The sequence below is a fragment of the Loxodonta africana genome, chromosome 23, assembly GCF_030014295.1.
Source record: "Loxodonta africana isolate mLoxAfr1 chromosome 23, mLoxAfr1.hap2, whole genome shotgun sequence".
Lineage (NCBI taxonomy): Eukaryota > Metazoa > Chordata > Mammalia > Proboscidea > Elephantidae > Loxodonta > Loxodonta africana.
In genome coordinates this window covers 20067429-20081516 of record NC_087364.1, presented here as the reverse complement: position 1 = coordinate 20081516, position 14088 = coordinate 20067429, and the positions used below count along the sequence as shown (strand labels likewise).

At 40.9% G+C, this 14088-nt stretch overlaps 1 protein-coding gene across 3 annotated transcripts in view; it reads left to right on the top strand.

Annotated features, from left to right (window-relative positions):
- LOC111751676 (protein POLR1D-like) overlaps positions 1–14088 on the top strand; it is a 51535-nt gene that overhangs the window by 26225 nt on the left and 11222 nt on the right. For all 3 annotated transcript variants that reach the window (XM_023553148.2, XM_064275315.1, XM_023553149.2), the window contains exon 2: positions 5816–5890. In XM_023553148.2, coding sequence (XP_023408916.1) covers positions 5816–5890 — 75 coding nt within the window. The remainder of the gene's footprint in view (positions 1–5815; positions 5891–14088) is intronic.

Here is a 14088-nt window from a genome sequence, read left to right as displayed (position 1 = left end):
CTTACACAAGAATTCATTGTTCAGAGAGTCGCAGAGGAAACCATAGAAGCTACCGTCGTGGTTTTCTACCCTTTAATTTTGAGGGTGATGTAATTATTTCAAGAGCAGAATACATGATCACTAGAAATTTTCCTGGCTGGAAGTAAAGCCCTGCAGAGGGAGCCTGTGCAGGAGAATTTGGGGTGGGAGGTAGAGAATGCGCAGCATTCTTGGGACAGAATAGTGAGCAAGCCTCCTTCATTCCTTCCGCCTCTCCTTATCAGCCTCTCCCCCAGTCCTTCTCTTTGAATGAATGCCGAAGCAGTGGCAGCTCTCTTCGGGACTCCCTATTTTTTACATTTATTTTTTGCCTTCTAATGATACAGAGGAAACAACTTCTGCAAGATTTGCTGCACAAATGCTTGTGGGGGAGATAGCATAATAAATCAGAGGATATGGAACCTTAAAAGCAGGAGTCAAGTTTTGGTCAGTTGGTTTGTGTTTCTTTCCTTCCTCCTCCCTGATCATTAGCCCTGTCATCTTGGGCAAGTTAGTGTCTCTAAGTATCACCTTCCTCACCTCTAAACTGATGGAGGTAACTGTGTGATCAAGTTAAGATATTATAGTACTTAAGCTTTGCGCTGCTAACCAAAAGGTCAGTAGTTTGAATCCGCCAGCCACTCCTCCGGAAAAAGATGTGGCAGTCTGCTTCTGTAAAGATTTACAACCTTGGAAACAATATGGGGCAGTTCTACTCTGTCCTGTAGGGTCGCTATGAGTCACAACTGACGCAAGGGCAACAGGTTCGGAAACGCTCCATACCAACATTACCAGTTGCCACTGAGTGAATTCCAACTCATGGCCACCCCATGTGTGTCAAAGTAGAACTGTGCTCCATAGGGGTTTCAGTGGCTGATTTTTTGGAAGTAGGTTGCCAAGCCCTTTTTCCGAGGCACCTCTGGATGGACTCCAACTAGCCAGCCTTTCAGTTAGCAGCCGAGCATATTTAACTGTTTGTACCACCCAGAGACTCAGTTGCTGTTAAGCCAATAACAAATACCTAACTTGGGTACATCCCAACCATAGGAATTGGTACTGCCTACCATATTTGCTGTGGACTGCAGCTCAGCCATTTTTATGTTGAGAAAGGCGGCCATCTGGCTGAAGGCCTGTCCCTTCCCAGTCTGTGCTCCTCCTTTCAGACCTCTCGTCCCTCAAATTCCGCTCACCTCAGGCAGTCTTTCTCATATATGTAGTTTCTTTTCTCTTTGGTTGTTGTTGTAAACCAGGAAGCATCCTTCATTGCGCGATAGATACATAACAGTGCTGGAGATAGTTTTTTAAGTGAAATCGAAACTAAAGAGGAAATCAATGTCAGACTATCTAGCTCTTAAGTGCCTAGAATCCGCCTTCAGGATCTCTGCAAGATTCTTCACTCAGTAGTGTTTTCTTCAGATCTACAGCATTTCAACTGTGTTTTGACACAAATAGGCTTCTGGAGGCTGGCCCAGAAAGCTAGGCATACATTTTAACACAGTTTTTATGGGGAGATGCATTCTCATTTATTTATAACTGATACATAGTTTGTTCATAACGGGGGAACTGCCCGAACAAGTTTTTTCTCTGATGATTTTTTTGAAGAAAGAGTACATGGATGGGTCTGAGTATCATTGACAACCTATTTTTATTCAGAAACTACAACACTAATTCGTTGGAAGGGGAAAAGTGCCTTTGGAATATTTTCACCCCTGGATTTTTTTAGTTACAGCTGTAAGATTGAAGAAGAACCTCTGTTTCAGAGCAAGATAGGATAAATTGTCATGAAACACTGTATGAGACCAGGTCCCCAGATGACATTAACAGAAGGTATTACTATTTTAAGGAGGTAGAAGCAGCAGCATGTATGGTAATCAGATGCACTTGTCTCTTCATGCTCCCACCAGGCTGGGCTGTGAAACACTACCTGACTACAGGGCTGATGAGGCACACATGTTGGTAGGCAGAGGCGTGTTTCGTTTCTTCATCTACGCCGTCAGGGGACCCGCCCAGGATTGGTCAGCGAGTGTCAAGCTGCTGACTAAACCAAAAAGACATTTTTCAAAGGTCTTACTATTAATAGTAATATTAATACAAAGAAGAACGTGGCATCAGGATTGGAGGAAGATTTACTAACAACCTGCGATGTGCAGATGATACAACTTTGCTGAAAGCTAACAGGACTTGAAGCATTTACTGATGAAGACCAAAGACTGCAGCCTTCAGTATGGATTAGACATCAACATGAAACAGAAGTCTTCACAACTGGAACAAATGAGCAGCATGATAAATGAGAAAATAGTGAAATTGTCAAGAATTTCATTTCACTTGGATGCATAATCAATGCCCATGAAAGCAGTAGTCGTAAAATGCTGTATTGCATTGGGCAAATCTGCTGCAAAAGACCTCTCTAAAGTGTTAAAAAACAAAGATATCACTTTGAGGACTAAAATGAGCCTGACCCAAGCCATCTGATCTTCAGTCATCTCATATGCATGCAAAAGTTGGACAATGAATAAGGAAGGCCGAAGAAGAATTGACCTGTTTGAATTACAGTGTTGGCGAAGAATGTTGACTATACTATGGACTGCCAAAGAATGAACAAATCTGTCTTGGAAGAAGTACAGCTGGAATGCTCCTGAGAAGCGAAGATGGCAAGACTTTGTTTCACACACTTTGGACATGTTGTCAGGAGGATCAAGCACCTGAAGAAGGACATCATGCTGGTAAAGTAGAGGGTCAGTGAAAAGAAGACCCTCAATGAGATGGATTGACACAGTGGCTGCAGTGATGGGCTCAAACATAGCAACAAATGTGAGGATACTGCAGGACCAGGCGGTGTTTCGTTCTGATGTACGTAGGGTTGCTATGAGTTGGAACTGACCCGACGACACCTAACAACATGTAGGGTAATGCTGTCCAATTACATGCATCCTCTCCTAATGGAGTCAGCTTTGCTCTTCCCCGAAGCATGCTGGGGATGAACTCAGGATGGACTCGGGCTAAGGTAAAAGGCTGGGAGTGGCATGACTGGGTTGGTGGCCAAGGCCGAGGAATGCCTTAGCAACAAGAAAAACGTCTGGGCCTAGACATGAAGGTTCCCAGGAACGTGGCTGCCCAAGGACTTGAGCGAAAAAACAATAAGCCCTAGCCCCAGCTGGAACGGCATATAAGCTTGTGTCCCCTGCTAGGTGGTTGCGGAGTGCTAAACTGGTCCAGCCGCTGCCCTGGACCAATGATCCTGTGAGTAAGCTCCCCTAATAAACCATATGTCATGATCGCTGGTTCTGGAGTCATTATTTGGTCTCTGGAGATGTGGCCGACCTTGGGTCCAGGTGTCGCTGGGTTGTTACACAAGAAACAACAACTATAAATAGATGGGGCATTTGTGGTTCAGTGGTAGAATTCATGCCTTCCATGTGGGAGACCCGGGTTTGAGTCCCGGCCAAAGCCTCTCATGTGCAGCCACCACCTGTCTGTCACTGGAAGCTTGCATGTTGCTGTGATGCAGAACAAATTTCAACAGAGCTTCCAGACTAAGATGGACTAGGAAGAAAGGCCTGGCAATGTACTTCTGAAAATCAGCAGTGAAAACCTTATGGATTACAAGGGTCCAAGCTACAACTGATCACGGGGATGGCACAGGACTGGGCAGTGTTTTGTTCCCTTGTGCATGGAACTGCCATGAGTAGGGAGCTGGCTCGATGGCAGCTAATAACAACTATTAATAGGAGTTTGTTAAAAATGTATAAACGGATACAAAAATACTCAGATGTATTTGTTGAAGATCAAGAGGGTGGTGAATTAGGTTGAAAGCATATTTTTTAGAAATATGGAAGTAAATGCCAGGAGGAACAGAAAAAAGGGTTGAAATTGTTTTTCTTTGGTGGTTAAAGGAGGATAATGTAGAAGACTGCTGGTTATTATTTTAAGTCTTTGAATAATATTTGTCTTTAAGCTATGTGCACGTTTTTACTTTGATAAAAATCAATGTAAAACGAAACATTTATAAACTAACAGAATGGTAACATATAAATAAAATTTTTTTTTATAGTAGTACTTCAATAGTTAAATGTTTTAATATCAAATCTATATAAATTTTCCGGTTTCAGAACTTTGCTCTTAGATTTATAGTTGTGTCTTTTGGACTGTATTTGTTTCCAACTTTATAACTGTGTTTCTATTATTTATGTATCTGTTATGGGTTGATTAGTGTCCTCCAAAAAGACATGTTCAGGTCCTAACCCAGCACCTGTGAATGTGACCTTATTTGCAGATGTGATTAGTTTAAGTTGGCATGCATAGAGTTAGCTCTCATCTAGTCTGTCGGATGTCCTTACAAGAAGAGACACTGAGGTACAGGAAAGAAGGCCACATGAAGACAGAAGGAGAGATTGAAACGATGCGTCCACAGCCCAAGGAATGTCAAGGATTGCCGGCAAATACCAGAAGCTAGAAGAGGCAAGGAAGGAGCCCTCCCCAGAGCCTTCAGAGAGAGCGTGGTCCTGTGGACACCTTGATTTTGGACTTTTAGCCTTAAGAACTGTGAGAGAATAAATTTCTGTTGTGTTAAGCCAGCCAGTTTGTGATGCTTTGTGATGGTAGCCCTTGGAAACCACTACACTATCACAAGTAATATTAAAGTCACAGGTAATTATCTTCCTGTGTTACTACCTGTAGCGCCTTGCTCAGTATTTTACACATAGTAAAGTCTCAGAATATTATTGATCAATTTTTCTGTTTTTCCTTTACTTCTTTTTTAAAATCACACGAGTAATTATGTTCACTGTAGAAAATTTAGAGAAGCAAATGGAAAAATAAATAAACATCATGTAAAAACTCATCTTACCATTTTAATAACATCCCTCTGAATGTTTTCCTGTGCAATGTATACCTGTAAAAAAATTTCAAATAAAATTATCCTATACACAATGTTTTGTAGCCAGCCTTGTAGACTTGGTATGTTATGAATGTCTTTATGTGCCAAGTACTCATTTATGTTCTTTTTTTTTAATTATGGCCTAATCATCTACCATGTGGCTTTGCCATGATTTATTTAACCAATCCTTTACTAGTAAGCATTTAGGTTTTCTGTTTGTTTCTTTTTAAATTGTTAACAAATGATTTAGTGAGCGTCCTTGCGCATATAGTTTTGCATGCTTATTTGAATATTTCTTTAGGATAAAGTGGAATTTTTAGGTCTTGTAATAGTGTTGCCAAATTGTGCTCCAGAAATGATATATCTAGCTCAAGTCCCCATTAGCAGAGAAATGGCTAAAATAAAAAAAGACTTAACAGTAACAAGTGAAGGTAAGGATATGGAGCAACTGGAACTCCCCGTACATTGTTGGTGGAAATGTAACCGATGGGCAGAAACAGACTTATCATTGTTGGGTTAATTAGTATTTCTTAGAATAATGGTGAATTTAAACGTTTTTAATATGGATATATATATTTGGGCATTCATGTCTTTTGGTTATTTTTCAAATTAATAGGAAAAGAAACGTAATTATTATATCAAGGGTGTATGATTTAACTATCTCATATTGCAAATATTGTTTCCAGTTTGTCGTTTTCTCTTTAGTTTTCTTTTGAGTGTTTTTCTCCTTCATATAAAAAGTTGTTATTTAATTGTTTTTGTGTTCAAAACTGTGAACCTTTTTTTTTTTTTTAATTTTCTGGCCCCCTTACCATGCTTCAAAGGTCTATTCCTTTCCCACGATCTTCTAAGTGGAATGCATTAAAATTTTCAGAACTTAACGGAGTGACCGCCTCAAATTTCTTCCCTTGTTCCCACCAGGAAAGCGATAGAAGAACTGCTTAAGGAAGCAAAACGTGGGAAAACGAGAGCAGAAACTATGGGACCTATGGGTTGGTGAGTTCTTCAGTGATCTTCTTAAAACTTAAAAAAATATAACAGAGAAAAGTCTTAGCTAGAGCTCTAAATATGTCAGTCTTTAGCATATAGAGGGGCTGTAACACCATGCATCTAGAGAAATTGTGCAGAGGCATGAGGCAGAGCAACAATACTGCTGAAGGCCGAAAGCTGGGCACCTTTACTAACCTGGAGAAGAGGGCAGAGGGATGCGTACTGGAGAATGTTAGGCTTTATCATCCCTCTGGTTAACAAATCCCCAGGTGATATGTAGACACTACAATTGGCCAAACACACTTGTACCTGTGTGAGAGCAATATTGTAATCAGTGTTCATCTGCGTTGATTATAACCAAACCAAAACCAAACCCAGTGCCGTCGAGTCGATTCCGACTCATAGCGACCCTATAGGACAGAGTAGAACCACCCCGTAGAGTGTCCAAGGAGCGCCCTGCAGATTCGAGCTGCCGACCTTTTGATTCTCAGCCATGGCACTTAACCAGTACGCCACCAGGGTTTCCACGATGATTATAGTCTCTAGTAAATTCAAATGGATTTGTATTTTATTTTAAAAAATGAACTATTTTGAATATGTGACAATTGAGCATAGGACTAAAGTTTACCTTTGCAATTTCTATTCAAAATTTTGTTGTTTTTCCAGTCGATTCTGATTGATAGTGACCCCATGTGACAGAATAGAGCTGCCCGCATATGGTTTTCTTGGCTGTAAATCTTTACGGAAGCAGACTGCTACATCTTTCTCCAGAGGATTGGCTGGTGGGTTCAAACCCAGGGCTACTTCTATACAAAACAGAGGTTGTTAAAACTTAATAATATAAACAGAGGAAGAATTTAACCTTAAGAATGAAATCACTTTTAAGCACCACTTCTGCAACGGTACTTGCATTCAGCAATAGGCTGATTAGAGACCTTTTCCTAGACTTAAAATTCGCTAGAGTACTGTGGGCCGTTCAAAAGAGTAAAATGTAAAAATGGGCTAGGAGTACAGGCTGCACTTTTGAATGTGCTTCATTTTATAAATTTGACCTTTAAGACCATGTGTGTAAAATATTAAACAGAATTAAACCAAGATAGAAGGAAAAGACAATCCCTACAAAAAAAAAACAAGTCAAGCAAAATAAAACAAAATGAACCTAAATAAGCCATCAAGTGGATGCCTTATCCACAAAGGGAGGAACTATTTCAAGTGATTGGAAAACATTAATTTGACTGTATTTTCCAAAGGCAAAAAGAACTGCAAAGAAATTGTAAATTGCTTTCAACCAACATATTGTTTATAATAATGTTGGCATTATTATGAAAATATTACATAGTAAAATAAAGCAAATAAGTATGTTAATATTTATTAGGTACCAAGATTTTCAGTGTAAGAGAAACCAAAAAAAAAACAAAAAAACACCCAAACCCAGTGCCGTTGAGTTGATTCTGACTCATAGCGACCCTATGGGACAGAGTAGAACTGCCTCACGGTTTCCAAGGAGCGCCTGGTGGATTCGAACTGCCGACCCTTTGGGTAGCAGCCGTAGCACTTAACCACTACACCACCAGGGTTTCCAGTGTAAAAGAAAGGAGATGCAAATATAAAATCAAAGAAATGAAAACCTATAATCCTGAGTTTGAATTGGAAATTATCAGCATGCAGTTTGTTCTCTCTTTTTTTTTTGTAACATCTCTAGATGTCCTCTTTAAAAAAAGAGAGAAACAACTTTTTCTAGCCCTGTTTACAGAAAAGTCCTAGAAGCAATTATCCACCCATAGCAGTGAGCACCACTGGCCCCTAGATTGTGGTTTATAAATGCCATTTCTCACTAAGGAAATAGGGATCCTTGGAGAAATAAGTAATTCCAGATCTGAGGCAGAAAGTGTATACGAGGAGATGGAAAATCTTGTTGTTTCAGAAAACAAAGACACTGTCAACGACTACTACAGTCATGTCAGAAAGACTCAGGGACCAGCTTGAAAGGCCTCCCTCTGTAATGACTGAAACACCTCCAATATGTTAAAATCCATGAGGTGATAATGATAATCAGGACAACAAACTCAGTCCCCTGTGGAGGATGCTGTGGAAACAAATCAAGATTCACAAAACTCGTTAAAAAAAAAAAGAAAGAAACCTTTATCCTGTTCCTGTACAAATTACATCTCAAGGTTATCAAGTAATTGATTGGAGAAAACATCTTTATAGATGAATTGCAGCTAATAAACGTAGAAGGACTCAGATTATCATCATTTGAATTCTTAACAACTCAACAATAAGAATACAAACAACTAAATTTAAAAATGGACAAATGATTTGGACACTTCACCGAAGACGATAAATAACTGGCCAATAAACCCATGAAAAGATGCTTATAACCAGTGATTATTAGTTATCAGGAAAATGTTAATTAAAACCACAGTAAGTTAGCACTACACACACACATTAGAATTGCTGAAATTAAAAAAAGACTAAAGTAACAAGTAAAGGTGAGAATGTGGAACATCTAAAGCTCTCCTACATTGTGAGTGGAAATGTAAGCTCGTACAGCTACTTTGGAAAATGATTGGCAGTTTCATATAAAGATACAGCTACCACACAACCCAGAATTCTTCTTCTAAGCATTTACCAAAGAGAATTGAAAACTTAAATTCATACAAAAATCTATACAGTAATATTCTTAGCAGCTTTATTCTTAATAGCCAGAAACCAGCAAGAACCCATATGCCCATCCACTGGTGAAAGAGGAAACAAATTGTATGTATAGCCATAAATACAACCCTACTCAGCAATAAAAAGCAGCAGAACTACTGATACACACTACATGGGTGAAACTCACAGCATTATGCTGAGTTAAAGACAAGACACAAAAGACTACACGGTATATGGTTCCGTTCCGTTTATATGACATTCTGGAAAAGGCAAGACTGGGGGGGGGGCAGAAAACAGATCAGAGGTTGCCAGGAGCTGGGGGGGTCGAAGGAAGGGATTGACTGCAGAACTTTCTGGGCCTTCAGAAATGTTCTGTATCTTGATTGTGGTGGTAGTTACATGACTATATGTATGTCAAAACTCATGAAACTGCCTCCACCAGCGTGAACGCAGAAGAACTAGGTGGTGTGCAGCTACTACCAGCGACCTCTTTGACAGGGAGGGATCACAATAAAGGGTTTCAGACAGAGCTGGAGAAAATCATAGAACAAAATTCAAATTCACAAAAAAAGACCAGACTTACTGATCCGACGGTGACTGGGGGAGCCCCCGAGACTATGGCCCCAGACACCCTGCTAACTCAGAACTGAAGCCACTCCTGAAGTCCACCTTTCAGCCAAGGATTAGACAGGCCCATAAAACAATAACAAGTGAGGAACGTGCTTCTTAGTTCAATCAAGTATACGAGACCAAATGGGCAACACTTGCCCCAAAACAAAGAAGGCAGGAAGGGACAGGAAAACTGGTTGAATGGAAATGGGGAACCCAAGTAGAAAGGAGAGGAGTGCTGACACATTGCAGGGATCACAACGAATGTCACAAAACAATTTGTGTATAAAATTTTTGAATGAAAGATTAATTTGCCCTGTAAGCTTTCACCTAAAACAATAAAATAAACTCATGAAACTATTCACTTGTAAAGGATGAATTTTTTCCGTATAAATTATCCAGGCAGTCCCCAGGTTACGGAATGTCCGACTTATAGGATAACTCTTACTTGCCCTTTAGTGTTAGTGTTTTTTTTTTTTAGTGTTACATAAATTTGCCGTCACCTTGACGTGACTGACAAATTCATCACAATCACCTTCTCCTGCTGCACGTGCAGCTTTTAACGTGAAGCCTTTTCTGGCAGTAAAACCAAAAAAAAAAAAAAAAAGACCAAACCCAGTGCGGTCGAGTCAATTCCAACTCATAGGCACCCTATAGGACAGAGTGGAACTGCCCCATAGAGTTTCCAAGAAGTGCCTGGTGGATTCAAACTGCTGACCCTTTGGTTTGCAGCCATAGCACTTAACCACTACGCCACCAGGGTTTCGTGCACTAAAGTAAGGCTAAATGAGAGCCGTATGCACCTGTTCCAACTTCCTGCAAATTCGACGTAAAGACACAGGAACGGATCTCATTCATACCCCGGGGACCACCTGTACCTCAGTTACCAAAACCTCACTGCCATCAAGTCAATTCCGACTCACAGCAACGCAATCAGACAGAGCAGAAACTGCCCCATAGGGCTTCCGAGGCTGTAACCTTCACAGAAGCAGACTGCCACGTCCTTCTCCTTCGGAGTGGCTGGTGGGTTTAAACTGCAGACCTTTCGGTTAGCAGCCGTATGCTTTAACCACTGCACCACCAGGGCTCCATACCTCAGTAAACTTGATTTTAAAAAAAGAATTTTATCATTTGACAATCCATAATGATAGAATGGATCTAGGAAAAGACCACCAATGGCTGCTAAATCTATTAAGTGAAAAGTTGATGGGAAACTTTCTGATGGATGGATGGCTCAGGCTGACAACACCTGACATCACTGATCGATCTTTACGCCACAGAAAGCTGCAATAGGACAAGCATACCACCACCCTTGCCAAAAAATCGGGCCTAAATCTGATCAAGCCTCTGGTTTGCAGGAAATACAACGGGCAGAAGAACATATTAAATGACAGCATGGGACACAATTACAAAATCCTGAATGTGGGGAATTCGACAGGACAGACAACCCAGTTTCTTTAACAAATTAATTGCAAGGAGAAGGGGAAATAGATTTAAGACCCATCAAATAAAACATATCCCTTATTTAGATCCTTATTGTAACTAACTCTAAAAAGACATTTATGAAATAATTGGGGATATTTGATATATTAAGCAATTAATGTTAATGATATTGCTGTTTATTTTACCACCGTCACCCCTATTTACTTCCAAAACTTTTTCACCACCTCTGACAGAAACTCTGTACCTATTAGATAATAATTTTCCATTAGGTTTATTTTTTAAAAGCATTATCTTTTAGAAAGTCACTCTGATGTATTTATAAGTGAAACCATATAATGAAACCAAATAGTCCAGTTTGAGTGAGTGAGCCGTAAGTAACATATGCAATCATTTTAGATTTAATAAAATACAGGTAATTCCTACCCTTTGGGAGCTGATCCTGAAGATTCAGAGCGATAACAAATACGAAAACAGCCAGCACAGATCCTGGCATGTAGTAGTAAGTTAGTAAATATTTGTTAAATCTCCTTCCCTCTTCTTTCCAGCCTTCTTCCGTCCTTTACAGAGATAAAGTGCCTGTTCTACTCTGGACCAGATGAGTACAAATATAGGGGCAGATGTAGTTAGTAGGATTTTGATGTAATGCAGAGCTTTGATCAAGTTGACAATAGTCACTGGTCCAATCCATTACCTTATGTGAAAGATAGGGCTAAATCGTAAATTCAGATGACTTGACAGTTGACAGGATAAGAAAGTATCAGTCAAGGTTCTTGGCTATGCAGGGAGTGTTCCAAGATCAGGGTTCATGCTGCTCCCCAGATGAAAGTCATTTATCCTGACAAACTGAGTGCCGCTTATTGGCCTAGGAGAACTGGCTAGTGGTAAAAAGAACTAGTTTATTGATGCCAGCTCTGTTTGCCCTGGAGTCAGTGCCATATCCACACATCATCTTGAGATTTTTGTGGCATACCCATGTACTCTTTGGGTCTCATATCGTTTAGGATGGCAGTTCTAGAAAATTATCAAAGACCCAGGCCCCTTCCAGTTTTCCATATTTCCCAGCCGCAGAGCGTCACTCTTCCACGTTTCAGTTAGCTGGAAGGAAGCAGAGAAGAAAGACACGCCCCTCCTTTTAAGGACGCTTCCCAGAAGTTGCTGCTCACACCGTTTCTACATAGACATAGCCCATTGGCCCGAATTTAGTCTCATGTCTACACTAGCTAAAAGGCTGGGAAATAAGTCAACTGTGGTATATCCTACTGTGAAAAATGAGAAAGTCACAAAAAAGACTGTGACTGATCTATATGAATTGTGGTGGAAAGATGTCTATGATTTATGTGAAAAAATGAGTTGCAGATAATTATGTATAAACCCCCCACTGGCTAGTTTTGGGGGAGGGTGTGGAATCTTTTAAATGTGTGAAGAAGGGTCTGAAGGAGGTATACCAGACAACAGTAACCTCAGACTAGAGCAGAATGAGGAGCGGGGAATGAAGAGAAACTTTCACACATTTGAAAAGCTTGAACCACCCAGAGCTAACGCTAAACTCAATATTGTAGTCTGGTCCTGCTTTTTCTTTCAGCATCTCAGACAAGCTTGTTGCCTTAGCAGTGATGTCATCATGCTGAGAGGGATTCGAGTTTGTGTTTCGTCCTCAGTGTACGTCATTAGCAATTTTTCCATATCTGATATGCGTCCCTCTCGAGTTAGCCTTGTAGCTTTCAGTGGAGCTGATCCTTTAACAGCTTCGAGAATTTTTTTGTCTTTGCACATTGTCGGGAATGTCAAGAGCTACATGCCTTAATCTGCTAAGTCCCATTCTCCTATGGGGATTCCTGAACTGTTATAACCTTATGGGAACAAGGATGTATATGTGGTTGGACGTTGCCCGAATTAACGTTATGTGACTCATGACTGTGTTTATAACTTCCTAATAAAGATTTTTTTTAATGAGAAAAACATTACTGGAGAGGTTTTCTTCTAAAATGGGAGTTTCTCCAGCTTCACCCTAGGAAATCCCTGTGGGAAGGTATACTGTAGACCCTAGAGACTTTAAGCTCCCCAGAAGATCCTGATTATCAGTCAAAACCAAAAACCAAATTCATTGCCATCAAGTCAATTCTACTCACAGAGACCATGTAGTACAGGAAAGAAACCATAGGGTTTCCAAGGCTGTAATTTTTACTGAAGCAGACTGCTGCATCTTTCTCCCCAGGAGCAGTACCCTTTCTGCTAGCAGCCAAGTACTTAACCACAGTGCCACCAGGGATCAGTTATCACCCAAATTTGGGAATCACTGCTGTAGACAATTGGAAAAATGGCTTAGGGGCAATGTCTGACCTCCCCCAGCCCCACAAGAGGGAAGGAGAATCAAGATCAACAGCCCAAGGCTGATTCCTGTGAGGCTGGGGTCAGACATGCCTACTCTCTCTGCCATCTTTACTAGTTCTGACACCAACCGTCCCTCCCACAGTACTCTCTGCTGGGTTTCATAATTCATTGCAATGGCCACACAATTCACAGACCATACTCATGATTATGGGGTTTATTAGGGAAGTTAACAGTTACAATTCAGGCTCAGGAACACTCACGATACAGGTTACAGTTCTCCCATCAGGACAGCCTCTTCCCAGGTGTGCTGGCAGGCACACCTCTCCCCGGCCCTCAGTCTCTGTCCAAAGGCACTCAGCTTTCTCTCTCTGTGGGCCAGGAAGCCCACAGCACTATCTCCTACTGCCAGGTCTCTCCTTCCTTGGTGGTGGGGGGTTCTTCCTCTCTCCTCCGGAGTTGACTCTCTTTTAAGGCAAAACTGACCAATCTGTGATGGGCTACAATTACCTTATCACACAGTCCCACCCAGTCACCTGTGTGGGAGTTACAAGACCATAGAAAGACCGCACACAGAAGTGATTAATCCTACGGCAACAATTGAGCAAATCGGCCATGTGGAAGACTTTATTAAAATAAAAAGAAACATCTATTTTTTTTGTTTTGTTTTAGTTATATTTTGTCCTTTTGTCTGTGTTCTGGAAGCAAAAATTGTCTGTGTTCTGGAAGCAGAAATTGCTAGGTACTCATTAATTCCCATCGGCACCTGACTCTTTACTAGCCAGCACACTGGAACCAATAAGAGCTGGGACAGGGTGTCTGGCCCCAGGACAGGACTTGCTTCTCACTGAAGTTGGGACAGGGGGTATCTCCCCTCCACCCCCGTGCTCCCCTTAGGAGAACACCTTGTTTTCCATCTCTTGAAATAAATGTGTGTGTGTACATGTAAATAAAAACTTTAACCACCAGTCTGGTGGTCTCCAAATTTATCTGCACCTTTGAAGTCACCTAGGGAGTGCCAAGAACATCCTGATGTCTGTGTCCCACCTTCAAAGATGATTAGGGTGGGGTGTGGCCTAGGCTTTGGAATTTTTTGAAAGATACGAAGGAAATTGTGAAACACACAACGTTAATTTTTTTTTTTTTTTTTAAGAACGCTACAAACCTGC